We start from the raw sequence: 27,252 nt of genomic DNA, 5'->3' as shown, positions 1-27,252 counted from the left end.
TATCAGTTACCAAACACACGTGTGGTTTGATGCCACTACCTTTGTGTATAATGGAAAGGTGGATTTAAAACCTGTGAGTAATTCAAACAGTTTTAAATAGAGGGGTCAGGAGTTTTCTATAAAGCGGAGCCTGATGAAGGCCTGAAATATTCCTTCTTAACCTCAGTGGAGACATAAATAATGTTTGTTCCATGATTTAGCTGAAAACTTCTAAGCCATTTCCACCAAACTTGGAGGGTGAGGCCTGAGCCTGAGAGGATCCCCTTCAATTTGGGGGCAGATGTAGAGTGAGGTGGAAAAAATTCACACCATAATCTATTATGTTCTATCTTGGATCACACCCCACCTCTTCACAAAATGTCATGGAAATCGGTACAGCTGCTTTGCCCATCTAATAATTAGTTGAACTAACGAACAAACAAACACAGACGAACATAATTTCCATAGTGGAATGAATAAATATATGATAAATGTTAAATATATATTATGTATTATCTAAAATATACTTCCGTTTATCTTTGATATTTCTACTATAGGAACATGTCACATTGCCGTAGACAGACACACCAAGCACACGGATCAATTTCATAAGCTTTTATTTACATGCAATAGTGCTCCAGCATGTGCAACCATAAAACGGCTATATTTAAAAAAACGGGGAGTGTAGATTCAGGATCTCCTTCATTTCGACTGCAGACGTCTCTGGTGAAGACTTAATACTTGTTGCACCGACCTGTGAGGGAGGAACAATAATAACACTGACACACACCTGTCACAGCGCCCTCACCTAGCTGACATTTGGTAACCAGCGAATGAGTAAACACAGAAGTGGTGGCAGTGTAACGTTCAGCTTATCAACGACTGAGTTTAAAGATATATTCCAGAATCTCTCCCATTCAGTGACATAGAATAGAAAAATAAATAACATACAATATATAATCTCTTGTACACTACTGAAACACAATGATTTATGTTGCATACACGTGTTAATAGGTTGTTAATGATGAACGAGGCGTAAAATACGTTTGTGTTACTGCTATACAAAATGGTTCTTGAGGACGTGATAAAGCAACGGCGAAGAAGCACCTCCTGATGTCACACGGCATCAGACTGGTTTCAATGGTCCCTTTTGTCTCTGTTGCACGTAAAGCTAAGCACCTAAGGCCCACTGAGGATGGAGGGTCTATGAGGAATGACATGAGGAGGGTCTGGACAGGAAGTGCTAATTGTCTAACATCTTATTTCCCTCCTCAGGAAACGCAGACAGCGTTCAGCGTCACATCCCTTAGTCCGTGACGCAGTGAGAGGGGGGGGCAGCGAGAATAAAGAGTCTTTTTCAATATGAAAATAACCTTATATACAGTATAATCAGACAATTATGTACAAACACATAAATATATAAATATCTGTGATACAAAAATAAATATTTTCTCTCGTTTTCTTCTGCTTCTTTCAAACAGTCTCTCATGCATCTGTCGTGTTGCCGCTCCCTTCGTCCTCGGGCGCCGCCTCATTCGGGAGGACGCTCACTTCCTGTAGCGTTCCCGCGTCTTGCGACTGCGGCGTCGTGGCCGCCGATGAGGGCGTGGTGAAAATCCCCTCGTCCTCTAGAGATAAAAGAGGGAACGACGCCGACTCTGTGGGAAGAAAGAGGTGAAGAGCACCGGTCAGAAAACGTAAGGGTAGGCTGTTACAGTTTTTTTTTTTAAAGGAAAAATACAAAAAGTTCTAAACCAAATCAAAATCCTCAGCTTAAGTCAAGTCATCTCAATCAGGAAATGGAATTCATCTGTATCTAAGACCCACGTTTTGGGAATCTAACTTCACTTCTTCAGATATTAATAAAAGAATCCACATGTACTTTGAGTGATGCAGTCGTCCTCCACTTCATCTCCGTCACAAAAGCTGCCGTCTCCTCCGGCCTCTGGCGAGTCGAGGAGCTGCTGAGTGGAGTCGTCGGGAGAACAGCACGTCTGTTCGTGAGGATCTGCACCGCTGAGGAAGATGAGGAACAAAGCAGGGTTTAACATCCAGGCTGTTAAGGGAGGAAGGAGCAGGACAGTTCTCCAAATGTCCCAGGAGACCCTTTCACCTGGCTATAGAATTGATTCATTTCTATGCCTTTGTCATAATTGCGCAAATAAATGAATATGAAAGAAGAAGAGAAGAAGAAAAAGATGTATAACTTGGTTCGAGCATATTATCCTCCACTGTATGCATCACACATATTTGGCCTTTTTGCCTCAATAAAATAATGACCACAAATAATTGATCATAAATAATGAATATTTAATGTTCTGGCTGACAAAGTAATCCTTTAGTAAATTGATTGTTCTGGCTCCAGTTAAGTTATTTCCTGTTATCCTGCAGTAAAAAAGTGTTATCCATAAACGTACCTGGTGGAGTAGTGGTAGACGGGCACGTGTCCATTTGACACCGGCCGTGGCAACAAAGTGTCGCGCTCCAAATCACAATCCACCTCATTCTGCAGAGAACACAAGCAGTCACATCGTTATTCAAGGACTCAAGGACTTTCTCAACAATCACAGCCGGTTAACAAGTGGGTCTCTTTCGTACCTGCTGCAGTCCTGGCCGACAGTGTGTCGGGTGATGAAGTTTTCCATTCGGAGTGTATTCTCCGTTCGCCGGGTAGACGCCATGTGGAGCCGTCACGTGGGCGTCCAGCGGGCAGTGGCCCACCAGGGCGAGTCCCTGAAGAGGCACCATGGTGTACTGACATGACGACACGGGGCTGGCCACAGCAGGGAAACACAAGTCGGACGTTTGCTCTGAAACAAGCACAAAGAGGAGAATTACACGGATAAAGAGGCTGAGACGTGATTCCCTGCTGGGACCTGATGGGGGCGACGAGGAGCCACTCACTCTGTTTGGCCCAAGCCCTCCACAGGCAGAAGGGGATGAAGGCGACGATGATCAAGATGAAGGTTCCCAGGACAATGCACACTATGAGGTAGGGGAGGTCGCCCGGCCGAGGCACCCGTCCACTGGGGCGCCCGGTCCCCGTGTCTGGGGACATGGATGGATCGGTCCGCGGGGAATTGGGACGAGCTGCATAAAACGTGGAGAGAGGAAACGTCAACCGGACTGTCTCACACGGACTGGGGGAGTGTTCGGTCGAGTTCGAATCAGCCCAACCAACTCACCCTTCGTTTCGAGGATCACCACGTTCCCGAACTCGCTCTCGCCCTTCTCGTTGAAGCTCTGCATCTTGATGTCGTAGGCGGTCTCCGGCTGCAGGTCGGTGATGTAGTGCCAGTATTTGTCTCCCTCCACCACGTCCTTCTTGTAGTCGCTGTCGTTGTCGCTGTCCGTGGGCCGGTAGTATATGTAGAAGCCGTAGATGGGCGTGTTGTTTACGGGAGTGTACTGTTGAGGGAAAAATGATTTATGTTACACTTTATTTTGTGATTTCTCCAGTAGAAAAAAAAAAAAACCCACTTTAGTTCTCACCTGCCCCGTGATCAACAGTAAATTACAATATTATATTTCTCCTCTTGACTCACCGTCCATTTGAGAATGATGGTCGTCTCATTGATGGCCTCGTTGTAGGTGATGTAGGGTCCATCCACTGGGCGCTCGTGGGTTCTCCCGCCCACCACAGTGTACGCCTTCGAGGGAGCGCTGGGAGGACTGGAACCGATCACGTTCACCGCCACCACACGGAACTTGTAAGAGGTACCTGCAGGGAGACGGATAACCATCACTAATCTGTCTCCGGGGGGGGGGGGGGTGGCGAGCTGCTCTGAATGGGGTAACATGCTGGGCGCTGACGAATGATGTTTGTTTTCACATTACTCTGTTTTCCCTTCTCCGAGCGAATGCAATTCAGTCGTGGCTTTGATTGATGGCAGCAATTACAGAAATGGCTCCAACAACATTCATTATGCTGATGAATTTACGGGGCCGTGGGAATGTGATGATGCAGGACATCGTCGTCGTAACTACACGGAACGACAGCTCCACCGAGCCTGTGACTAGGAGCAGTGTTTTAGGTGCGTGTGATGGCGGACCGACCTTTCTCCAGGCCCGTGATCTCCACCGAGAGCCGCGACGGAGGGATGTTCTCCACCGCCGTCACCCAGTCCTCTCCGGCCTTCTTCACCTTCTTGTACTCCACCCGAAAGGACTGGATGGGGAAGCCACGGTTCCCGCGAGGAATCCAGGTCACATAGGCGGACGTCTCCGTGGCCGTGGAGACCGTGGGCTTGTCGGGGGCCTCGGGAGCTGCAGAGGAGGAGGAGGAGGAGAAGCGAAGTCAGACGAAGGGAAACGTCACACATGAAAACTCACAGACAACTTTCTGTCATTATGACGAAACACACCACAGGGCAAACTTACTGGGAGCTCATCCTCCAGTGAGGGAGAGGAGAGAGAAGTTGAGAAATGTTGGTGTTAGTCAAAAGGAGAACGAGAAGCTGTTTTCAGTCACAGTCACCGCAGCAGGAGTTAGTTTGGTTAATCAGAGGAGGCTTAGCCACAGGAGCAGCCGCAGGACACTTACGAGAGAGACTCGGGGAAGGAACGGCCGGAGTCTTCGGTGGATCATTTTGACCTTTCCGACCTGGAGACACAAGAAAATCAACCGTCACGTCAGAGTTTGAAGAAAGAAAAGAAGAGAAGAAGAGAAGTCATGTTTAAAAAGACTGGTGACACCCTGTTCTTTTGGGTTTACCCACAAAAGGCATGATTTGACCAGAACCCTGTGTGTCAATACTTTCCAAATGACTGTGGCACACAGGGAATTTTATTTGTTCCCACAGAAAACATAATTTAAAAAAAAAATGACTCATGAATTCATCCCTTTATTTAAAAAAATCAAATGGTTTTCTAAATCTGCTGGGAACTGAAATTTTCAAATCAATCCTTGCTCAAAAGGAATAAATAGTACTGGGAAGTAAATAAAGTACCTTTGCAGTAATTTACAGTACAGTATCGCTGTACATCATAAGAAAGAACATGTCAGATACTGTAAAGTGGCCTCTTGACTGTTCCATTATTGTTAGAAACTCTGCTCTGACAGTGCTGTACCTTTGCCGGTCCTGAACGTCATCATCGCAGGCTGTCCCAGACCTGCACAGTTCTTGGCGGCCATCTCCACCTCATACAGGCTGTCCGGCTGCAGCTTAGCCAGGGTCAGCTTATGGAGGGAGCCCGAGATGCTGCTGGGGGTCCACTCTGCTAGAGGGTCTCCCACCTGACGCAGAAAAACGTGCTGGTTTGAGTAAGAAGTGGCTAAAACTTATATTAGTTGAATTTTGAGAGTTTCCCCCTTGTTGTACCTTTCTGTATTTGACCATGTACTCCAGCACCGGGACCCCTCTCTCGTGCCGCGGCCTCCAGGTGAGTTCATAGTAGTCGGCCCGGCCTGTGCGAGGCTGGCTGAGGATGACGGGGGCCTCGGCAGGAAGGATCTGTCCCGGCAGCTCGGAGCAATCCAGAGGCAACATGGCCCCCGTGGCCCCGGGCCTCACCGGCGGCTGCTCCCTCAGCACCTTGTCCGGGCTGAGCGGCCGGTAGATTGAGGGTAACTTCCCTCTGGCTGAAATCCCTTCAGAGACAGAATCAATTATTATTAGCGGCCGTGAAACACGAGTGAATCTGCGATGAATGATAAAACCGCGTGACCTACCAGTCGACACCGTGATGAGCCGAGCGGACGCCTGCGAGCTGCCCACCCCGTTCTCAGCCATGCACTGGTACAGCCCGTCATCCTGAGGGCCCACGTTGAGGACGCGCAGCATCCGGGGGGTGAGGCGGTGGCGAGGAGACGGGGCGAGGGGCCGCGCGTTGTGGAGCCACATCACCGCCGGGCTGGGCTTGCCGCGCGCCTGACAGGTGATGCGGACGGTCTCGCCGTACACGACCTCCGGCTGCTGCAGCTCCACCGTCACCTGCGGAGGCTCTGAGGGAGCGAGCGGAGAAATGGAGTCAGACACAGAAAACAGACGGAGGAGGCTGAGGCCAAGTCGAGAACGTCTTCAAATGACTGGTTTGGTCTGAAGGGATTCAAAACCACCAAAAAGATATCTGTGGTTTATATTAAAAGCTGAAAGCAATAAACGTTTGGTATTTTTGCTCGTCTAAATAACTTCAACAATCCATTTCTGTTTTATCATTTCAGCTCCGACAATGTCACATGTGTACGAGCACGTGTGTGCGCGAGTTAACACAACTTTGCACAAGTGTGTGTGTGCAGGCTATAGGACTGGGGGGGGGGGGGGGGGGGGGCAGCTAGTTGATGGTTGGCTGCTTGTGAATAAGGGAAAGACAGAGCTCATTACAGCTCCTGCAGCTCTCTGGCTCTAATTAGAGCCAGCTGCAGTGAAATAAGCCCACAACTCACACACACACGCACACACACACACACACACAGAGAAAATCACTGTAAAAACAGTCATCCATAACTTTGCAATCAAGTTGTGCTGCAGAATAGCGAGCTCTGTCTCCACCAGCTCTCCGCCCAGGCTTTCGTGCTCCTCACACACGCACACACACAGACCCCCCCGTCTTCTCCGTCCACCAAACAGGAGGCAGTCCAACTATTAAATCCATAACACAGACAAAACTCTGACCAGGAACATCCAAAATATAAATCAAGTCACTAAAGCTGCTTTCAAACATGCGTAGGAATCCGCAAATATTCCTGAAATGATCCAGAGGGGCTGAACGTGAGAAGGCAAAGATCTGCTCTTGACATTGTTTGGGACTTTTTCTGCTGGCCCTCTAGTGAAACTAACCAAAACCAGAAGGCAAAATGTTAAAGACTAACTCCGGAGAATCCCTGAAAAACACAACCCGGAAGATTTTACAACAATCATGCAACGCTCTTAGCTCCCTCACCAAACACTTGGACGTCGTAGAGCACCGTTGCAGAGCTCTCTGACCCGATGCCGTTGTCCGCCCGGCAGATGTAGGTTCCCGAGTCGCCCTCGCCCACGGCGTCGATCAGCAGGTTGCTGAGCAGGAAGCGCGTGTTGTTGTGGAAGCGCAGGTCCTGCCCATCCTTTGCCCACGTGACCTGCGGGGTCGGGATGCCGCTGGCGACACACTCCAGCACCAGCCGCTGGCCTCTGGTCACCATGATGGAGCGGGACGCCGGCGGATAGATGATCCGGGCGGCTTCTGACGTGGAGCCTGGAAGAGACATAGAGAGAGTCTAAAGCTTAACGTGCTTGTTAACCTGTTGTCGATTAAATTATATCTAGAACACAAGGAACTAAATCACGATGCGAAGTCGAAGCACTTTCATCTTGGACTTGAAAGATGCAAAAGCTTGTTCGTGTTCTTTATCTCCTGCGACCAAATGTGTTCAGGCAAGATCGGACGATAGAAGTCACAACTGGCAACAGTCAGACACATGTGCTCCACATGTTCCTACAGCTACCAGCTTTTTTCTGTTCTCATTCAACGAGCGGCGGTTATTTCAGTGTGACATCTAATTACATTTTCTTTAGACAAAGTTATACTAATAGAAACAACCTTCGCTGTTCCTTCTTAACATGCGTGTCAGGGACGGAGACTCACGGCGGATGCGCAGGCGGTCAGCAGACGTGGATGTTTTGACTTCCTGAGTGATGGGGTTGTACGCAGCACACTTATACGGCCCCTCGTCGTCCTGCGTGGCGTTGGCTATCTGCAGGTTCCCTGACGGCATGATGAGGTAGTTCCCTGAAGGAAAGAAGAAAAGAAAAAAAGAGATGTCAATAGGGTTGTTAAATCCAAATAATCCAACAACATAATCACTTATAGGCTAATACAGCTTCTGTAGGGGGAGTTGTGCTTTTAATGGCTTGAAGACAAAGATTCAAAACATTTAAAGTATTTTCCTCTATTTGATGAATAACCTTCCAGAAGGGAGGGGGACGTGACGTGTAGATAAGGTCCCAGGCTGGACTCAAGCCAGGGGACACTGGGGTTATGTGGTCGGGACCCGTATCTTGGTGTGGGTCGGGCTCGGACACGTTGGCCGGAATTTCTACTTGATTTTTTTTAAACGCAGCACGTGTCTGTAATCAGGGAAAACATCAGGCACGAAAAACAAAATGCCTCTTAAGTTCAGGGGAAGGCTCGGCTTACTTTCTCTTACTACAGCCAAACGTACACACTGGAGATCGAATGTGCTGTCCTGAGGATTCATAGAGGACAATGTGGTACTAAAGAAATACCGTTGCCGTGTTTGGAACTTATTCCTAAACTTTTTGAAAAGATACTGCCAACAGTATAGGTCCACATTGTGAAACACTGTAACATGATTCCTATGTGCCATTCTGCAGCACGCCTGCACCGTCGCCAGCGGCCACAAGGTGGATCCCACGTAGTGCGACCGCCAGCGTCAATGTGGTCTTCATTTCCTCGGAGATAAGCTGCAGATATCAGTACCTACAGCTCGCGGGCATCATCAACATACCAGACACAAACCACAGGAGCTTTTCATTCTCTTCCAGCCAACTTCGAAGTAAATAGTTTTGAAAAATAAACAGCTGCATTCCCATGTTTCAACACTGGAGATAAATACCCCTTATCACTGGGTGTATAATGGGCCTGATAGCAGGATTATAGCATTCTGGGAAATGATAAAGATAGTATGGGAATGAGGAGGGAGGCAGGGAGGGAGGAGGAGGATGATCATGGGAGATCCTGATGAGAAGAAGCAGCTCGGGTACCTTTGGACGTCTCCAGCCACTCCTGCTTGACGCTGTAGCGGACCTGAGCCTTGGGCTGGCTCTCAGGCAGGTGGCACTCGATAACAGCCGTGTTGCCCTCGTCCACCTCGATGTCCCGCTGGTCGTCGGGCTCGAAGTCGCGCATCTCTGGAGAACACACGGGCAAGAGAGAAGTCAGTTTGACGTTCATCCAAAGAAGAGTCTGGCCGACGCATGTTGACATCTCTGTTTATGTTTGCAGATATGAACACTTGTATTTATATCGGAGCAGAAAAATCCATCACAAACATATTTAGAGACCAGTGGACCAAACTTTACGTGCAGTGGTTCATTTGTGACGTGTCTGTGCCTTTGCCTGATGAAGGTTGAGCACAGAGATAAATCACCACAGCGGCAGTTGTTTTTCACCATAATATTTGATACATTTTTCTATATCAATTTCTATTTTATATTATTTCTATATATGTGATTGTATTGGTTTTTTCTTTTTAGTTATAGTTATTTACAATAATGTTAAAGGTAAACTAAACTAAACTTACATTTTTTTTTAATGCTAATACTGCATGTGAATCACATCCAACCACAAATGTACACAGCTTTAGAAGAAGAACACAACAATGTTCTGAGCTATAATAAACTGTATAACCGAGCTGTTTCCATGTTAAGCGCCAGTCACATCAGCCCCATTGTTCATAACCACATTCCCACAAGTTCTGTGTTGACCCTCCTATATATAAATACAATCCTCCTCTGCCTCTGGTTAGTCTCATTTCTTTCCCACTGCTCATCTTAACGTGATCCGACTGAAGACATTTTCACACCGGCTCATTTTCTGTTTTATTCATTCCATGTCACTTCAGATGAGGCCGAAAAGCCTGAGTGTGGTGTCTGTAACGTTCGAGTGGGTGTCGTTAATCCGGTCCAACATTATACTGCGACTGGAGCCGCCCGAGACTCTGTGGGAAACGGAGGAGTGAGATTACTGGGGCCATGTGCTGCAACTGTGTCCCACAGACACGCAGTCTGCACGCCACAGACACCCATCTGACCTCTGACCTCCTTAAACCCCCACCTGAGCGGCCCCGGGGCCTGGCCACAGAGGGGTCAAAGGTGAGAGGTGTTCGTCCTATAAAGTTTCACAGAAAGATATCCAGTTTGCGTTTGGGCAGGAAACGGCAAGAGGAAAAAAGGACAAACGCTCCAAAATCTTAGCAGGGGACATGCTGCCATTTTAGAGATTTGAAGCAGAAGGAAAATCGCATGAGACTCAGAGGAGGGGGGGAAAAAAAGGAAAGGAAGCAGACAGAGAGGAAAAAGAAAGTAACCCAACAACTTGAGGGATTTGTCATGATGGCGTCCAGCAGTGAAATGAAAGATAAATAAAACTTCTCCAGGAACTCAATTAAACATCCAGCAGGCCGTTGTTGATTTATTCTTAACAAACACGGCGTCGCTCTCCATTCTTTCCAGAGGTGCTAAAACCGGTGTGTTTTTCTTGGAGCGGCCGCGCTCGCTGGCAAACAGTCCGAGCTGCTGGTACACACACGCTCAGCCGAGGAGACTTTGAATCCGGCTCTAATTCAATAAGCAACGTTTTGTTAAGGCCACGGTATCTGCCGATAGCGACGTCGCCGTGATTTACTCAAAGCGCCGGGCGAACAGCGTCACAGCGGGACGCTTGATTTATTCACCATGCGTCCTGGATCTGTCCGGGGGGGGGAAGGGGAGGGGAGGGGGCAGAGGTACCGGGGTCCAGACACTCATCGTCTCCGACTCTGTTTCGGCTCTTGTTCTGAAAGATGAGAATCCCAGCCAGGACATGTCAACCAAAGAGTTGTGTGTGTGTATGTGTGTGTGTGTGTGTGTCTTAGAGGGGAAAAATGTCAAGGCCATGTGGCGCTCCATTTGCTAAATCAATCAGGTGCTGTTTTTACAGCCACCTTCCCCCTCTACCTCCCTCCCTTACCAAGTATCCATCCATCTCTCCTCCGTCTGCCTACTTTGTCCAGAATTTTTTTTGAAATACACCTTTCAACCCCCCCCCCCCCACACACACACACACACACACACACTGCACTGCCCTGCATTCTTAACAGGAACAACCCCGCATGTGTGCCTCTCAGGTGTGTGTGCGCGTGTATGCGTGTGTGTGTGTGCGTGTGCGTTCATCCTGCAGGAATGGACGATTGATGGTGTTCATAAAGTGCTGCAGACCTCCCGCACCAGCGCTGTTTGGCAGGGCCAACTTTGAAAAATATTTGTGGAGAGACAGGGCATTCATCATCTTTATGTGCAGCAGTAGGAGGCCCGCGTGTTGTGCATCTGAATTATAACGTGTTTGTGCAAACGCTCACGTTGTGCAGATACACGTCGGAGTCTTCTGCAGCTAAAACAAAGGAGGGGGGGGGGGGGTTTGTCTGGGTAAGAGTTCGAGTGAGGAGCTTTTAAACCGCTGCCAAAAGAGCAGAGATTCTGCGGAGGCGGACAGCATGGAGGCTCTGGAATCAACCTATCCTCAACACAAAAAAAAACATGTGCACACAACTAGGAGGGCTCATATGGAAAGGTAGGCACGTACACACTCCCCATGGAGCAATTCCTTAGGCAGGTTGGGGATGGCCGAAATTAAATTAGAGACTTTTTTTGGGGGGTAAGGGCAGGCAGGGCGACCGGTCTGGCTCCACATGTGGTTATCGCAACAGGATTCATCCGCTACCGGAGCCGCCAATGACTTGTTTAACGCCTTTGTGCGCGTCTCTCGTAATCACCGCTCGACAAAGCGTCACTCGGCAGAAGTGAGGGGAAAAATTAGAGCGGGAGGTGAGGAAAAGCAAAAGAGGAGGGAGAGTGAATGATAATGAAAAGGAGGAAAGGGGAGAGAAAGTGACAGGGTGCGGAGTGAAAAATGTGCGAGGGGAAGAGAAATGCGAGCGCGTGTCACGTTATGGAGGTGCTTCAAGGAAACAGGAGAATGTGACATCCCGTCTCGTCTTGTCTCGACTGGCCTGGAACACACAGCCTCATACATCACAACCCCACATGTAAAACAATACAGTTAACAGGGCTGCTGCTTTTAAACTAACTCAGTGTTTTAGTCAGGCACACACCCATATCCTCTGTCCACCCCCCACACACACACACATCTGCCCCCAACCCTCTACCCAATTACGGGGCCATAATTTCTGGCGAGCCCTGCTGTCGGGGCCTGCGGAGAGGAATGCGATGTTGTGGGGAGAGAAGGGGCCAGTGGAGGTCGGGAGGGGGCCCCCGGGTTGAGCTGTGGTCCCTACTCGCCGAGCTGACTGGCCCCGGCCCTGGGTCCCCTCCATTCCTCCGGCTCCGGTTACACAGCTCCAGGCCCCCTCCTGAGTCCCATGATGCATATCAAATATAACAACACAGAGTCGAGAGCAGCAAAGCACTAAAAATGTCAGTGTGCAGAATAATTCACTTTAACCTCCATTAGATCAATTTGAAACAGCAGATGTTGTCGGGAAGGGAATGAGTGGATACTTTCTGAAGACTCAAGTGATCTCACCGATGTGCAACAGTTTTCCATCATCAGCATAGAAACTGTCGCTGGACCTTTGTAACCATCAGTGGAAAAGTACGAGGTTTACCCACCACTGTTGCTGAAGTTCTTAGAGAAACAAACACGCCTCCTCACTGTTTTTGTTTTACTTCGAGAACATTAAGTCAAAGACTTTCTGACAAACCAAGAAAAGGGGCCATCGGGAGGGCCTGTGTATATTTGCCGCAGCTTTTGTGTGGGCAGTTACTCACTGGCAGCGGTGACGTTAGCAGGCACACTGGCCAGGGCTCCAGCGCCGGTGCTGGCCACACACTGGTACCGCCCCAGCGTCAGGTTGGACAGGGCGGGGATGAACAGGCCGACGGGGCCGAGCACGACGCCAACATCCCCGTCCACCAGCTCCTTGCCGTTGAGGCGCCAGCTGATGTTGGCGGAGGCGGGTCGGGCGCGGCAGCGGAGGTTCACGCTGCCGCCCAACTTCTGCACCACGGACATGGGCTCTTCGGTGAAGACGGGGACCTCATCTGAAGAAAGGATCATACAGATTCGAAAAGAGCCGATTAATTATAGTTTTCTTTCTTTTTGCATTTGAATCAAGTAAGTGTATAGGAATATGTGTGGAATAATCTATTTGCCACTTGTGCAAACACCATAATAGAAATAATGTCGTTTTCAGAGTAAGTTTAATAGTCGGAATATTGATATGTTCCGACTATGGATTGGATTGGAGTTAAATCAGGAAGTTGTGAGAATTACACATTATTGTTTGGAAATTCTGCCTGAAGAAATAACTATTAAGTTATAATCACTCATCAAAGCAGTTGCAATGTCTCTGTCAATGAACTTATCAGTTAAAAGGGTATTTACTGCAGTTCTACAGCTTTCAGTTTTCACTTCACCCATGGTGGCGAGTGCAGCTTATTGCAAACTACCTTCTGCTGCAGATATAATTCAAACAAACTGCTGTTGCTGCTGACAGACACATTAAACACTTCCCTGCCTGTGAGCCACACTGTTTTTATCCCTGGCAAGATTTATCCTGTACCAGGTGTTTGGAAAAACTAATGTAAAGGCATTCATGCACTTGAGCATAGACAGAGCCTGTAATATGTTCCGTGCAAACAAATGAAGACTTTTTCTTCTTCTTTTTTTTAAAATGCAGATTGTTACATTTCCAGTTTTTTCCCCAACATCTTGTTCCGTGTACTCACCGGAGACTGAGGCGCCGCTCTGCAGGCAGCACAGTAGTACTGCACCCAGAGCACACAACACTGGAGCCCTTCTCTTTTTCATCCACGGAGTCCAGTCTCTCGTTCCAAACATCTTCCATACACTACCCCCTGAAACACAAAATCAACAGGAGAAGGTTAGAGGCAGGCCTGATGCACACAGAGCAATAATCACCACAACTTACTTCGGACAGAAACAAAAACAAACCTACATCATCCATATAAACGTTGTATCTTTATTTCATACATAGCCCCGTGTCTCTCTGCTTCTATCTTCGTTTTATACACACACACGCACAAACAGGCAGCCATTAAGGAAACACAACCCAGGCGAGGAGGCGCACTCGGCATCCCCCTCAGCAGCCAAACTCCAGACACAAATGAAGCCTTTCTTTTCTGTCAGCCCCCATCGCACCGCTGACCCCATCTCCTCCGCCTGCACCCGCACCCATCCAGCCCTGCATCCATCAAAGGGGCGCCCTCATTCTGCGGGCCGTAACCCGACCCCTCCACCTTCCCACTCAGGTGTAACCGATACAGGTAGAGGGTCCGGGAGGGAGGAAGGGAAAACACACAGGTTGTATTAAAGAGTCGGGACAAAGAGCGACTAATGAGAGGCAGGGGGGGGATATAAAGCACAGCAATGTGCAGGAGGAGAGGCGGAGGAGCGGCGGACTCTCTCACTTCGAGACGATGGTCAGTCTATTAACAGTTAATGCAGAGAGAGGAGCTTCTCTCTCTCCCTTGTGTCGTTTGCTGCCAAGTTTCCCGAATTCTTTCCTGTCAGGTTAAACTAACAACTTCCCGACAGAATGAGGAGGGTGGTCCTGCAGAACTGAACCTCAACCCACCCTCCCTCCCTCGCATGTACATACAGTACATGTCGCTGAACATGCACACACACACACAAATGGGCACAAACCGCCCCTGCAATCGCTACGGTAAAAATGGAAGCAGCGCACAACTTTCTCATACATATTTGTTCCGATCTTATTATGGCAGCGCGATGATTAATGAGGCCTGGAAACGAGGGACTCACACACGCTAGGGGCCAAAGCAGGACAGTAAAAGGATGGAAACTCTTACAGCGCACCTTCATCATCTAATGGCAGCAGTTTAGCAGCCTGGCACGTATTTCGTAAATGAGCAAAGCGGCGCGCTGATGGAAAAGCAGCAGTTAACGACACAAACGAGGCCACACGTTCGCTTACTGGGTTTTCTTTGGACATCACTGAAGTGTGTTGAAAATCTAGACTTATTTTCCCAACTTTCCCCCAAAATAACATGGATTAGCTGCAACGATTAGTCCATTAATCATTTGGTTATTTTGTTTATTCATCAGCTGATTACTTGTGCCCCTAGGGAGTACAACTCTGATCTCCTCTTTAAAGTCGATACGATGAATTTTTCAAACATCCAGCACAAAAGAGAACGATTTGTGGACGTTGTAAACTGGAACACTTTAGTCCAATATTCACTCTCTCCTTTTAACTCAGTTTGAGTCTCCACCGCATAATACGTACTGCTCCAGCTAGTTGTTACGAGTTGAACAGGCAGGGAACAGCAGATGGGAGCAGAATGAGTCAATCGAAACCATTAAAAAGGTGTGGGCCTGAAAAACAGTGACCTTAAAAAATGCCAAAACACTCCCTAAAGCTGAGTAGAACAGCATCCGGAGTTATTTTGTTAGTTCCTAATAGTGAGTGACCTCTTAGAATATTACAGCTTTAACGAAAAAAGGCAAACAAGGGATTTGCTGCTTTTCTTAGTCCTGTAACCTTTATTTTGTGAAGGTAATTCGGACAAAACGAGACATTTGAACACTGTGAACTGGAAAGCTGTGGCAGACATCAACCCTTAGTAGCAGCCCTACATACATGTTCAGTTTCATTTACTCACTGGTCTCCTCAGAGTGGCCCATCAGTAGTGGGCTGACTCGGTAAACAAACAGCGAGCAACTGTGGGGATGAGGAGTGAGCATAGGTTGAGGCCTGTGGCTTCTGTGGCCGCTCGCTGTATGGACACAACCCGAGACACAGCTGCCCATTAGAGACGCACATCTGTATCGAGCACCTGTCCCGACTGCGAGGGACGCTAACCGTAAACCACACCGGTGAGTCTGCCAACTGGACGCGCAGCGGGACACGCTACCTCATTCTCCAGACTCCCTACCTGTCCCTTCAAAATAAAAGCCGCAAGACGGGCACAAAGAAAGCGCTTTGTTTCAAGAGCAACATGAGAAGGCCCCTCGTACATCATCGCCCCCCTACACACAACGAAAAGCCTTCCTCCTCTTAGCCTGTCTGTCTGATTCATTAGTTAGCTGGGTCCTGTGTTTGCTTAGCAGATACCCTTCCACAAGATGAACAGTTGGCCCAACATCCACGTCCAACTTTTTCCATCCATCCGTCCCAGAGAAGCAACAGGCAGAGAAAGAGAGAAGGAGAGGGAGAAAGAGGGAGAGGAGCCTCCTACGCATCAGCGAGACTGATAAAAACCAGAGCATAAACACAGACAGCTCCTCTAAATTAAGGACCGAGAAATCGTGAGTGTGTGTGCGTGTGTGAGAGAGAGAGAGAGAGACACCAATAATGAAAAGCACAGCATGGCAAACACTGTGTGAGCAGCTTTGTGGTATTAAAACATACTTCAGTGACAGATCTTTGAGGAGAACTGTGTGAATTCTTCAAATCTGTCGGCTCCAGTGCAGAAGTATGATGAGTGTACAGAGGAGCTAGTTCTGCAAAAATGTCGGCGACTCCCAAAATGCCTTTTAGTTTGACTTTGGTATCAACTGAAATGCGCCTGTGGCTTGCTGAAAGTTGACTTTAAACGTCTGATCCAATTCATCGTCCATTTTTCTGTTTATGTTTGAAAATGTGATATGTAGCAATTCTGCAATAAATATCATGTTGACTTGTACTTGCTAAAACTGTCAAAGTAAACTGCTAATGCACAGAATGATAAAGGAAGAAAACAGGATGATCCCATGCTTTTTTCGCAACATCATTAATCTAGGTTTTTGTTATTGTTTGGATTGGGAGACCACTAACGGAGTAAAGTTACATATCATCTTAAAGTATTTTAGCATCTTGATTTATGAAGTTTTCTGCCAAAAACGTGAGCGTCAAAGTATTGCACAAGGTATAATATAATCAGTAAGAAAAAACCAGGAATACTTTCAACACTTCCATCTTTAATATTTTAGTCGATAAGCAGCTCTAGCAGACCTCACTGACCAAACTTCACTGAGCCACATTAAGTACAGTTTCTTTTATCGATCACATAAGAAGAAGCAGCTGATTCTTTAGATCAGTCAATAACAGACGCTTGTCAACTCATTTTGTTCTTTCAATCTAATCCTTGCAATCCGGGTATTTTCGCATACAAATTATGGCAATAAAATCCCTGCACTAAAACATGTTATGGGAAAAAGTTCACATACCACGACTTAAAGATTCATTATTGTGAGACAAAGGGTTTGTACATGAATATCTGAACTATAAACACAAACAAAATGGTCAAATGTTCATGTCAATGGTCACCACTGAGAGACCAGAGAGCATCCTGACTCGTATTCTGCTTGTGGAAACTCGCCCCACCCCTCGGGGACTTAAGACTTGACTTTAACTTGTTTTGAATAACTTGAATCGGAGCCAAGTGAAAAACAGATCTGAGCACAGGTGTCTGTGGGTGAATTCGTGTGCAACATCTGCGGCGTACAGTAGATATTGTTGAGGGTACAAGGTTTTGTTTGGGATGTGGTGGTATGTGTGTGTGTGCGTGTGTGTGTGTAGAAATGCATCGTGAGTGTAGGTATCCGAGTGCCTAATATGTCTCTGTGGTGGAGAGTCACTTGACAGAAGTTCATTGTGAGCGTGCTAAGTAAAGACACCGGGGCCCCTGTTCTCCCGGGCCACTGCCGGTCCCATTGTCCTGCTGCCTCCGTGGATAAATTCATTTTGACAACCCTGCTAATTGGATAAAACCAGACTGGAGCCTCCTCCCTGAGCTCTCACATTCCATCTGCTTTCTGGCATGGAGAGGACACACGGGAGGGGAGGAGGTGGTTGAGGGCCATGCAGGATAGTAACTCCTTCCGAGGAGCTGAGCTGTTGAATATTTATCACCTCCCGAATCCCCCCCCTCCTCCCTCTTCACCCAGTTTTACGTCTTTTTACACCCCGTTTCTCCCCCCCCCACCCCTCTGCCATCGAGGTTCTCCAAACACCACAAAGCCCCCCTTTAGATAAACACATGCGGTGTCAAGTGTGAGGAGTGCCGGGGGTTCAACTGCCCCGCTCGAGCCCGCGGCCCACAATGCCACGCTGCATAGCTGCCATGCGGGAGGCCAGTTGCCCCTGGCGACGCTAACAGGCAGAACGCACCTTAATAGAGTGGAGAGTCATTGTAAAGCAGTGAGCCGGCGCACGGACAAAGACCCCGCGGACCCCGGGAGAAAGGGGAGACGCTACTCTGAAGGGCCCGGGGAAGAGCTGATGGGCCTTGCTCAATGACCGAAGAGGAGGAGGAGGGGGCTCAATGACCAAGAGGTTTGAGAGTAGTATGTGGAGAGTTCTGGAGGGAGGCGGGGATTGATGTGAGATGGGCGACGGGGGTTTATGGTCGGAGTCGGGGGTGTGGGTGCTGGGGGTGCAGAGGTTGGCTGAGAAAGCAGCGCGGCGACTCAAATTAATAGAGAGGATGTCAACTGGCAGGCGAGCAGGAGGAGAGAGCAGGGCCTCGTCAATGAGAGGGTGTGTTTGAGAGAGCGTGTGTGAGAGCGTCACTGAATGTCCCAACATATTTTCCCCTCACTCTGTCAATCTGTTCGCTGGCCTCTCGCTCCGGCCCGGGGCCTGTGCCGAGCGCTGGAGGAGGATGAGGAGGGTCCCGGAGATTGCTTAACAAAACAGGAACACACCCGATTTACCAGCGGACCATCACACAGGGAAAGGGCAACAAGACATTCAAGGGCAGCAAATTATGACTGTTTTCATTATTGATTAACCTGTCAATCAATGTTTGGTCCATAACTCTTTTTTTTATCAATAGTAAAAACTTTGTTTCTCAAATCTTAAGTTCAAATGCTCGATTATAATTGTCATTTCAATCTACAATTATTTAATTCTATTTTTTAAAGACATTTGTTGATGAACAAGCCGATTATTCAATTCACTGTTTCAGACCTTAATTGCACACAGGTCAAGTTACTTTTTTATCATTATGTCACTTAAGAGTCAAACTCCAATAATACATAGACGACCTTGCCCAATATAGTTTACATGCAATCACTTGTTATTCACTTAAAAATATAGGGTAAGAAGTTGAATAAAGGGCCTTGAATGGCATGTTAGTAAGTTTAAAGTATGATTCTCTCATATCTGATTTGTTCCCTTGCAATAGAAATACAGAGATAATATTTTTGCAGCACAAAAAAGCTGCTTGAAGCGGCTTCTCTCCTTCAAAGTGTGAGAGGGAGCTCAAACTGACGTGCAGAACATCCACTCTCCTTTGTTGTATAAAAACTTGGCGAAGAAGAAACTCCTAATCTATTCCCATCCATCTCCCCGCTCCCCGCGGCCGAGCTCTCTCCGGCGAGATGGGAACCTTCTGGAGTCTTATCTTGGCATGAGGGCTCTGGCCAACAGGTGGAAAGAGAACCGGTCCAAATCCTCCACTCGAGACGTCGCTGGTTCTCATGCCATCAAATTACACATCAAAAGCATCTCGGCATCCCTAACGAGGCTGAGAATCCCCCCCCCCCCCCCCCCTTCATAACACACACGCTTCACAAAGTATTAACGAGCTATATGCTCGTCCAACCCCTCCTCTGCCCCCCCCCATACCGACACTAACGAGCTACAGAGCGTTGAGGATTAACGAGAGGGATCTGGAAAGACCCTGCAATGGAAAGAAGGGGGGCGTTCTAATCAATTAGGCACCGCAGCATTTGCATAATTTAGATAACGAAGCTGAATTAACCACGGAGAGCTAATTATGGTGCCACGGTGAACACACACACACACACACACACACGCACGCACACATTCCGCTGCCTGGTGTGGGATGCCAGTGTGCCCACCAGGGCCATGGGAACAGGATCACATCATCGCAGCTTCAGAGTAGGTTTAAGCCAAAGAGATGGACCACAGAATGATGTAGGTACTAGACAATTACATCAGAGGGAGGGAGGGAGGGAAGAAGAGGGGCAGTGACCAGGATTGAAATAACTGATATAAGAACTGATGGATAGAGAAGGAAATTAGGATGAACAAATGAATATAACTAGGAGCTAGAATAACGGGAAGAAAGAAAGACATGAGTTAATAGAACAGATGGATGGATGATCGGAAGAAGATGGGAGAGGAGGGTAATAGAAGGAAAGAAAGAAGGTAGGAAAGGTGAATGACAGAAGATGGATAGATGAATAGAAGGAAAGTCAGCTGGATAATAGAAGAAGGAAAATTTACATCAGGAAAGGTGGATATGGAAGGAAATAAGGAACAGGGGAGGTTACCAATGGGAAAAGGGATCACAGATTTTGACCCCCACCATATGTGAAGGGAGAGAAGGGACAACAGATAAACTGATGAATGGGAAAGAAGAAGAAAAGGTGGATAGAAAAAGGAAATGATGAAGAGGGTAACCGGACAGATACAAGAAAAGATTGATGGGGTAGCTAACTAGCTGGAGGCTAGCTACTTGGCTACAAAGATAAACAATAACAAGAATAAAAATCCAATATAAATGGCTGATCGAACAACTAACTTTGCCAAACATTAAAACCTGTAGACATGATCCTCATGTACTCAAAAGTTTGAATCTTTTAAATCAGGTAAACATGAACTGAGTAGCTCCACATTTCTGATTGGGGTTACAGTGGGTTGTCCTCTAACCATAAGGTCGGCGGTTCGATCCCAGTTCTCATAGAAAAGGTGATGCCCATAGATGCACTGTATGAACGTGTGTGTGTGTGATTGGCAGAAAAAACTGTACCCATATATAAACGTATCGCTGTACAACATCATATGGAGTGTTAGTGTAAATTTCGTTGGTAGAAGTTGGACAATTTGTGGGAAGCTTTAAGTGACACACACTCACACACACACATATAATCAGTTCCATACTCTACTGGCAAAACTAATACCCTGGATTTCACAGTACTCATCACACAAACACACACACAGTTACATATTTCACTTACCCACAACCATTCTTTCCCTGCTTGTGTTCTCTCTCTCTCTTTCTCTCTCTCCATGCACACACACACACTTTATGACACATAAGCAAGCAATCACACAAACTCCTATTACATGGTAAAAGTATACTCACAGAGGCACATAAATATGCAGACCTCAGGAAGTTTTTCCAACACCAAACGTCAACATGCGAGAAGAAGAGGAAAAAAAAAACAGGCTACCACTTATCCGCGACCCGAAAAGACAAACTACACACACGAATGCACGAGTCACATACATTGAGTTTCATGGCTGTACGTGCATGTGCAGCCCCCCGCTCCCTGTGTGTTCCTGTGTCGTTTTGGGGAGGCGGGTGGGGAGGGTTTAAGGGGGTGGGCGGAGGGGGGTGAAAGGGGCCCCCGAACTCCTTTGGCAGCTCATGCATCAGAGTGAATGGAACCAATTATAAATCAAGAGCAATTTCTTCCCATTATTCAGCAGGAGGGGAAAAAAAATTAGGGAGGGAGGGAAGGAGAGAGAGAGAGAGAGAGAGAGAGAGAGAGAGAGAGAGAGAGAGAGAGAGAGAGAAAAGCAGGGCGAGTGAAATATTATATGAAAAACAGATACGAGGAGGTATTTGGAAATCGAGATAAGGAAGAGAGGAGGAGGGGGAGGAAGAGGAGGAGGTGGAATGGAGAAAGGCCATGGCGTTATATAGAAAAAATGGACCAGAGGGGGAAAGTTATAGGAAAAACAGATATGAGCGTTATTAGAAAACAGAGCGGGGTTGGAAATTGAACAGCAACGCGAGGGTGTGGGCCATCAACTGCGTTCAAGATGGCGCGGCCCGACTTTTGACTCGTGACTCCTCCACGGCTATAAGGTCAAAATCCGCTGTGTACAAGAGGAGTTTCTTAAAAAGGACAAACAGCTGGAGGAGGCTCGGTTCAAAGAGAGCTCTCATTTTCAGAGGATTTATTTGTGTGTGTGAGAAAGAGAGAGAGAGAGAGAGTGAGAGAGACGTGGTCAAGCACAGCTACCATTTGTCCCGTCACTCAGAGCCTCGGATGTGCATTATCCTACGGCCGAGCCCCCGAAATATCATTAAATAAAAACTCCACCACCACACGATTTGGACGGAGCACAGAGACGAGCGCTGTCAAATGGAAAATTCCAGCAGCGATAACCTCGGGGGCCCAATAACTAACCTAATCTGGTGCCCAGTGATTTATTCTGTCGAATCATGTCTTCTCCTGCCAGTTTGACATTCTTCGATGATGAGTTTCTTCTCTCTGGGGCAACACTTTAAAACTGATTATTGGATCAAGCGCTGGAACACGAGCCAGGTTCTTTTCTTTTTTATGTCTCCCTGATGCTTTTATTGTTTCGTTCACACATGCTCGGGACAGGAGCACCGCACGCAGTGGTGCATCTTTTTGAATTTGCGTCACGGCATGTGAGAGGATGGAAATGCGTGCAGGCTTCGGGTCTAACACCTGAACTGTAGACTCACAATACACCAAATTAAGCAGAGTGTGAGTGTGAGTCTGAGTGTGTGTTAGAAGCAAATAAAAGGGATAAAGTGTGTGATGGGGGCCTAAATGCAGCAGTCAGGGTGCGACCTCGTGCCTGTGTGTGAATGATCTACTGGAGTGTCTGGGTTGCTTTTGGCTTGTAATAACAGCCCTCTAATCTTTGTCCAAATATCTGCTTTGCACACACACAGGACTATTTGTCTACACACACACTTCACAGAGTCTGGAGTTGATCAATGATCTAACAGCACTCGCGCCACACTCACAGTGTGGCGCGAGTGTGTGAGTGTGTGTGTGTTTGTGTTTGCACGTGTGTGTCAAAGAGAGAGAGAGTGCGAGAGCATGGTTTGGGAAACTCCATTATCCATTCAAGAGCTTCTTCACTTTTACTCTGAGTGGTGGAACTAATTGACTCAACTGGTTTTAAAGACCTTGGACGATCAATAATCAGCGGTCGAGTGGATTCCTGATTCTATTTATGACACACACACACACACACAAACTAAGCTCTGTTATTGGAAGGGTACTAAATAATCACCCTATCCAACTCTCTGTCAGAACTTTCTCCTTCACTATTCCCCCCTTTTTTTTCAAACCTTACATTCCTCCCTCTCTCTGTGGTCCTGGCTGACAAGGAAGATCAGGAGCAGAGAGGTATGCAGCCCCAGGGGAGGGGTTTGGACCCCGGCCACCTGCCGGTCCAGGTGTCCCTCTCTGGTTATCCAATGTCTGACTGGACACAGGAACCCTCCCGGGGGCGCACAGGCCCGTACCCGAGCCTCCAATCTGTCAGCACCGGACGACTAATGCGCCGTATGTCAACAGCCCAATAATGTCCAGCTCCGGGAAATGAGGCAGCCTTATTTGGCCGGGAGTGTGTTTCCCCTGCTAGTTTATAACAAGTAGAATGATCCAGAATAACTCCTGCTGATATTATAAAAGGTGTAAACTCCCTCATGCAAACGCTCTTTTCCTCTTTTTCCTCTGTGTAATCCTAAAACGACAATGCAGGTGAGCCTTTAAGGGCCGAAATGACAAGCTATACATTCCTGTGCAAAGATAATCCTGATGGGACAAGAACTGTCACTCACATGCACACAATCCTACACACACACACTTGGAGTAAAGGCCCACATATTCTGCCTGAAAGCCGTTATGGCTGCAGGAGTGTACCCGCTGTCACGGAGATGAAAGCATGCCCTCGGGGAGGATTTTTTCCCTCCATTGTGAATTTACACCGACGCTACACCCTTTACAACAACACGCTGCAACTTTCCAACACCGCAGTCAAAACTCTCTGATCACAAACAGGAGATGGGAGCAGTAGCAGCAGTCCCAGTAAAACCGCTGGCTGTTTATAATCTGAAAAATGCCTCTGGAAATCCATCTCCACCTTGAGACTCTGATTTACCTCCCGGTGAGAAAAGTAAAATCCTAACCTTCCACTCATATCTGACATCATACCTCAACATGGCAGAGGCGACGTTATATACGAGCAGGAAACTATTGCTATTGGCTGCAAACCTAAATCCACACAGTAACTTCTCTTTACAAGGAGACACACACATACGAAAACTCAGCTCCAATAGACTGGATGAAAATCTATCCAGCAGATTTTGGCCAAATATGCGGAAAACTAGTCTCCACTACACGCCTGTATGGCAGGAAACCAATAGTCAATCAAATTAAGGTAATTCAAGATCAGGCTTCACTGTAAAGTTGTACCTGGTAACAAACTCATCAGACCGTATCGAAAACACAAGGAAGTTAGTTTAGAGTCCTGAACCTGCGGGTGTGCACATTTTCAAGACTTTTATACATCTTCGAAAGTGTTTCTCTACTGTTAGTTTATAGTAGTTGTGGCCTGTGACTTTATTCTTAAAAGGGTTTATACTATAGCAAAGACATAGGGATTTCACCTGTAATATTCAATAATGGAGCCAAATATGTTTAGTTTGTTATCATACATGTCAATTATGGGATGTTTGCCTGAAAGCGACTTGCGTGACTGAGAGAAAGTTGCAGATTAATAGTTTTTGGCTCAGGCTTTGGGTTGAAGGAGTATCAACAGTACCACTTCCGTACTTCCCAGCAGTAACTCATACTTTGGCAGTGGACTGCCGCCTGAGAGCTTTTCATCCAGTTGCACAAGCTGAATTAATAAAAGCATGGTGTTATAGTATAGAGAGGAACTTGAAGGGTATGTGTGATGTGCAGATATTGATTCAATATGCTTTCTTGTATTTAAACCCCAAAGTTATGACACTAATGACATGAACATGATAATACTGCGATGGGTACCCGACTGCTGTACAAGTGATCGTGAACTCCTCTAATTATGTTTTTCCATCCAGTACATAATCGATCAAAGGGGCCGTGGCAGTGTGAGAAACAGGCAGATAATCAGACTGAAATCAATTAGTTCAACTTTCATCCTCCCGACTGCCAGAGATGATCAACAATAACAACCGGACCAACAAGAGGCTGCTTCTTCGGTTTCTTTTTTACTGAGACCAATTAATTCCCTCAAAAGCTGTGCACCTAATTGGAGGAGGCCAGGCCATTCGTTTCGACTTTTTAATCCAAGTGACATTGATTCAGTGGGAACAATCGGCCGCTCTTGTCTGATGCCATGTCTGTCACTGGATCGCCCGAGGTTCCTCCATGCGAGGCGCAGGAGGGTTCGTGTAATCCAAATAACAAAACGACACCTGGGGTTGGAAACTTGAGCCCCTGCGGCTGTTCCTTCAGACCTCCACCACCACCACCTCCTCCCGCGTGTCCTCTGTGTCTCCACCGGGCCCCCACGGTGAGTGACACCCCGGCCAACACTCATTAGCAGGGCCGGTGGAGGAATAAGACAAACATTTTCTCATTAAAGCAGAACCTGAATGAGGGGCTGACATGAGGAGGACCCGTCCTGGGATGCTGTCACTGTAATGGAGGCTTTGTCTATTCCGAGGACAGGAGTTGGGGTGTGAGAGGGAAGGAGACAGAATGCGCACAGGTACAGTTGTTGTTCCGTGACAACAGGATGGTGAGGATGGAGGAAACAGGATGGGATGTGGAGCCGTTTCAATCTTCATTCGCTGACGCCTCCTTCGGAAACTGATGCCTCAAATCAAAACAACTCTTTCCTTCACATAATGGGCATTGTTGTCCCTTTTTGCTGCACAGCTGACATAACCCGAGGACACTGTTCGGAAACCCCCCCCCCCCCCTCATGCACAGCTCCACTCCTGCACTCTCATATGATAACATGGGGGTAAATCTGGCAGAGCTTCCCCATGTCTGTTTTCTGTTACCCTATGGGAAGCGACTATAGGCTGCGGCCTGCAACGCGCAGACACACTTTCACCCCGAAAATACGCACAAACGTCCCAAAACACAACGACGTATCTCCGCAACGTGTCACAACAGACTGATCATCACCCTCGCGCGTGTATCGTGTTGTAAGTGGTAGCAAATAAAAGCGGAACATTGAGTTAAGTGTCCGGGAGACTACGGGACGCGGAGCTCGAGCCATCAACAACAGGCTAAGTCGGTGCGTAAAGTTAAACTTTTCCTACTTTAAAACCAACTTCACGGACCGATCAGGCAAACACGCGCACATCCATTCAAGGGACGATGATCCGTGGCGCGGAGAGTTTGTAGTAAAGTTCGCGTGAATCGATACGCGAAGGAAAAACAAACCACAACTGTAGCTATCACCAGCGCGAAGTAGTCGTTTAACAGCAAAATCGCTACTTTTACGCAAACTAAGGATCGTAAAAGTTGGCGGAGACTCCCGTGAGACTTCAAACACGCGCACACAAGTTGGTATAAGTTTATAACCCAGGCTGATAGCGAGGGGGAACAGCAGCAAAACCACGGAGCGCATGAAGGGATCAAACTCACCAAAAGGCTGCTCGCACCTCGCAGTAGCCTCCCGGCCTCCTTCCTCTCCTCTGCGCCGAGATTTAGTCCCAAAGAAGAAAAGCAGCAACACTTTTTAACTTCTCGTTTCCCTCTCAACAAAAAAAAGAGCCTCGCTGCTTCTCTTGGTAATTTACTGCGATGCCACCGACATTTTCTCCCCGGCTCCCCCAAGCTCTCGCATTGAAAGGCCGTTTTTGGATGACTGAGCTCTCAAACAATTCTCCCTTTTGCGACGCCTTTTCGGGTCCTCCCACTTCCCAAGCAGGAGGAGGGATCTGAACAATGGGGACTGACTGGCTCCCAAAATCCCCGGAGCTGGGTCCTGCGCGTTTCTTCCACGCAGCAGATCCGTGCACACACGCAGCCGCGGACGACTTTAGCTCGTGGAGAGGTGGTTACGCACACATAACGCACAGGAAGGTGTGTACATGTGAAGGAACAACAACTTCTAAACAAACTTCATGTGCTCAAAACTACGGTGTCCTGTAGGGGGAAAGTGCGCCCCCTCCCCCTCCTCCTGCTCTGTTCCCCCTGATTTGGTATGCGTTGGTCCCCACAGAGTTTGTATTGACCCCCATCCATTGAGGCCTGCAGGCCCTCTAGTGCAGCTGTGCAGTTCTGTGCTGGGTTGTGTTGTTGTGGACGGACTCAGTCAGGACAGAGCAGCACACGCACACACACACACACACACACACACACACACACACACACACACACTCACATACACTCAGACTCAGACTGACACACTTCCATACCAGAGTGATCACAGCTCCAACACCCCCGTCCCCGGCTGAGGAATTCTTCTTCACCACTTCAATCAGCACACTTTGAATCGGGGGGAGCCGCTCCAGTCCACTTCATTAATAGCTGACCATTCCCAGATCACAGGCTCTGATAGTGAGGGGGGGGTTCTGTTGGTGGTGGTCTCGCCTCTGTGAATGCAGGAACTCATTCAGGAACTCCCACCATGATGCACCTGAGGCATTATTGCGACCCACTGACAAGCCGTGGCCCTCCGTGACACCTCTGGCTCTTTTTCTGCACATCAGATTGTCTTTGTGTGCAGACTTATTGTGGATGTCTTCCGCCCTTTTTTAATGACTTGAAGCATCCCTGCATTTAAATATCTTCATCATAGCATCACAACCCCAGCAGGATATTCCAGCGTCAAGA

The 27,252-nt window shown here is 47.7% G+C and overlaps 1 protein-coding gene across 1 annotated transcript; it reads right to left on the bottom strand.

Moving 5' to 3' along the window:
* Window positions 1-579: 579 nt before the first annotated feature.
* Window positions 580-26,285, bottom strand: boc (BOC cell adhesion associated, oncogene regulated). Its single transcript, XM_062379471.1, has 18 exons — window positions 26,059-26,285; window positions 13,428-13,556; window positions 12,468-12,740; window positions 8,685-8,831; window positions 7,546-7,689; window positions 6,862-7,155; window positions 5,651-5,923; window positions 5,301-5,569; window positions 5,050-5,215; window positions 4,523-4,582; window positions 4,036-4,245; window positions 3,525-3,700; window positions 3,165-3,387; window positions 2,884-3,069; window positions 2,578-2,789; window positions 2,397-2,485; window positions 1,862-1,995; window positions 580-1,637 (listed from the first exon to the last, which is right to left on the bottom strand). Exons 2-18 carry the CDS (start codon window positions 13,537-13,539, stop codon window positions 1,465-1,467), a joined length of 3,141 nt encoding a protein of 1,046 aa, XP_062235455.1. The 5' UTR covers window positions 13,540-13,556; window positions 26,059-26,285; the 3' UTR covers window positions 580-1,464.
* Window positions 26,286-27,252: the final 967 nt, after the last annotated feature.

The sequence above is a fragment of the Platichthys flesus genome, chromosome 21 (assembly GCF_949316205.1).
Source record: "Platichthys flesus chromosome 21, fPlaFle2.1, whole genome shotgun sequence".
Taxonomy (NCBI): Eukaryota; Metazoa; Chordata; class Actinopteri; order Pleuronectiformes; family Pleuronectidae; genus Platichthys; species Platichthys flesus.
This window is presented reverse-complemented; position numbering and strand designations above follow the sequence as displayed.

What these genes read in the sequence shown, in the direction of transcription:
- boc (XM_062379471.1), bottom strand. Translation starts at nt 13,539, where the DNA reads ATGTTTGGAACGAGAGACTGGACTCCGTGGATGAAAAAGAGAAGGGCT. An exon ending in GAGCGGCGCCTCAGTCTCCG is followed by an intron (nt 12,741 to 13,427) that starts GTGAGTACACGG and finishes TCCTTTCTTCAG; the next exon opens with ATGAGGTCCCCGTCTTCACC. An exon ending in CCATCATTCTCAAATGGACG is followed by an intron (nt 3,388 to 3,524) that starts GTGAGTCAAGAG and finishes TTCCCTCAACAG; the next exon opens with TACACTCCCGTAAACAACAC.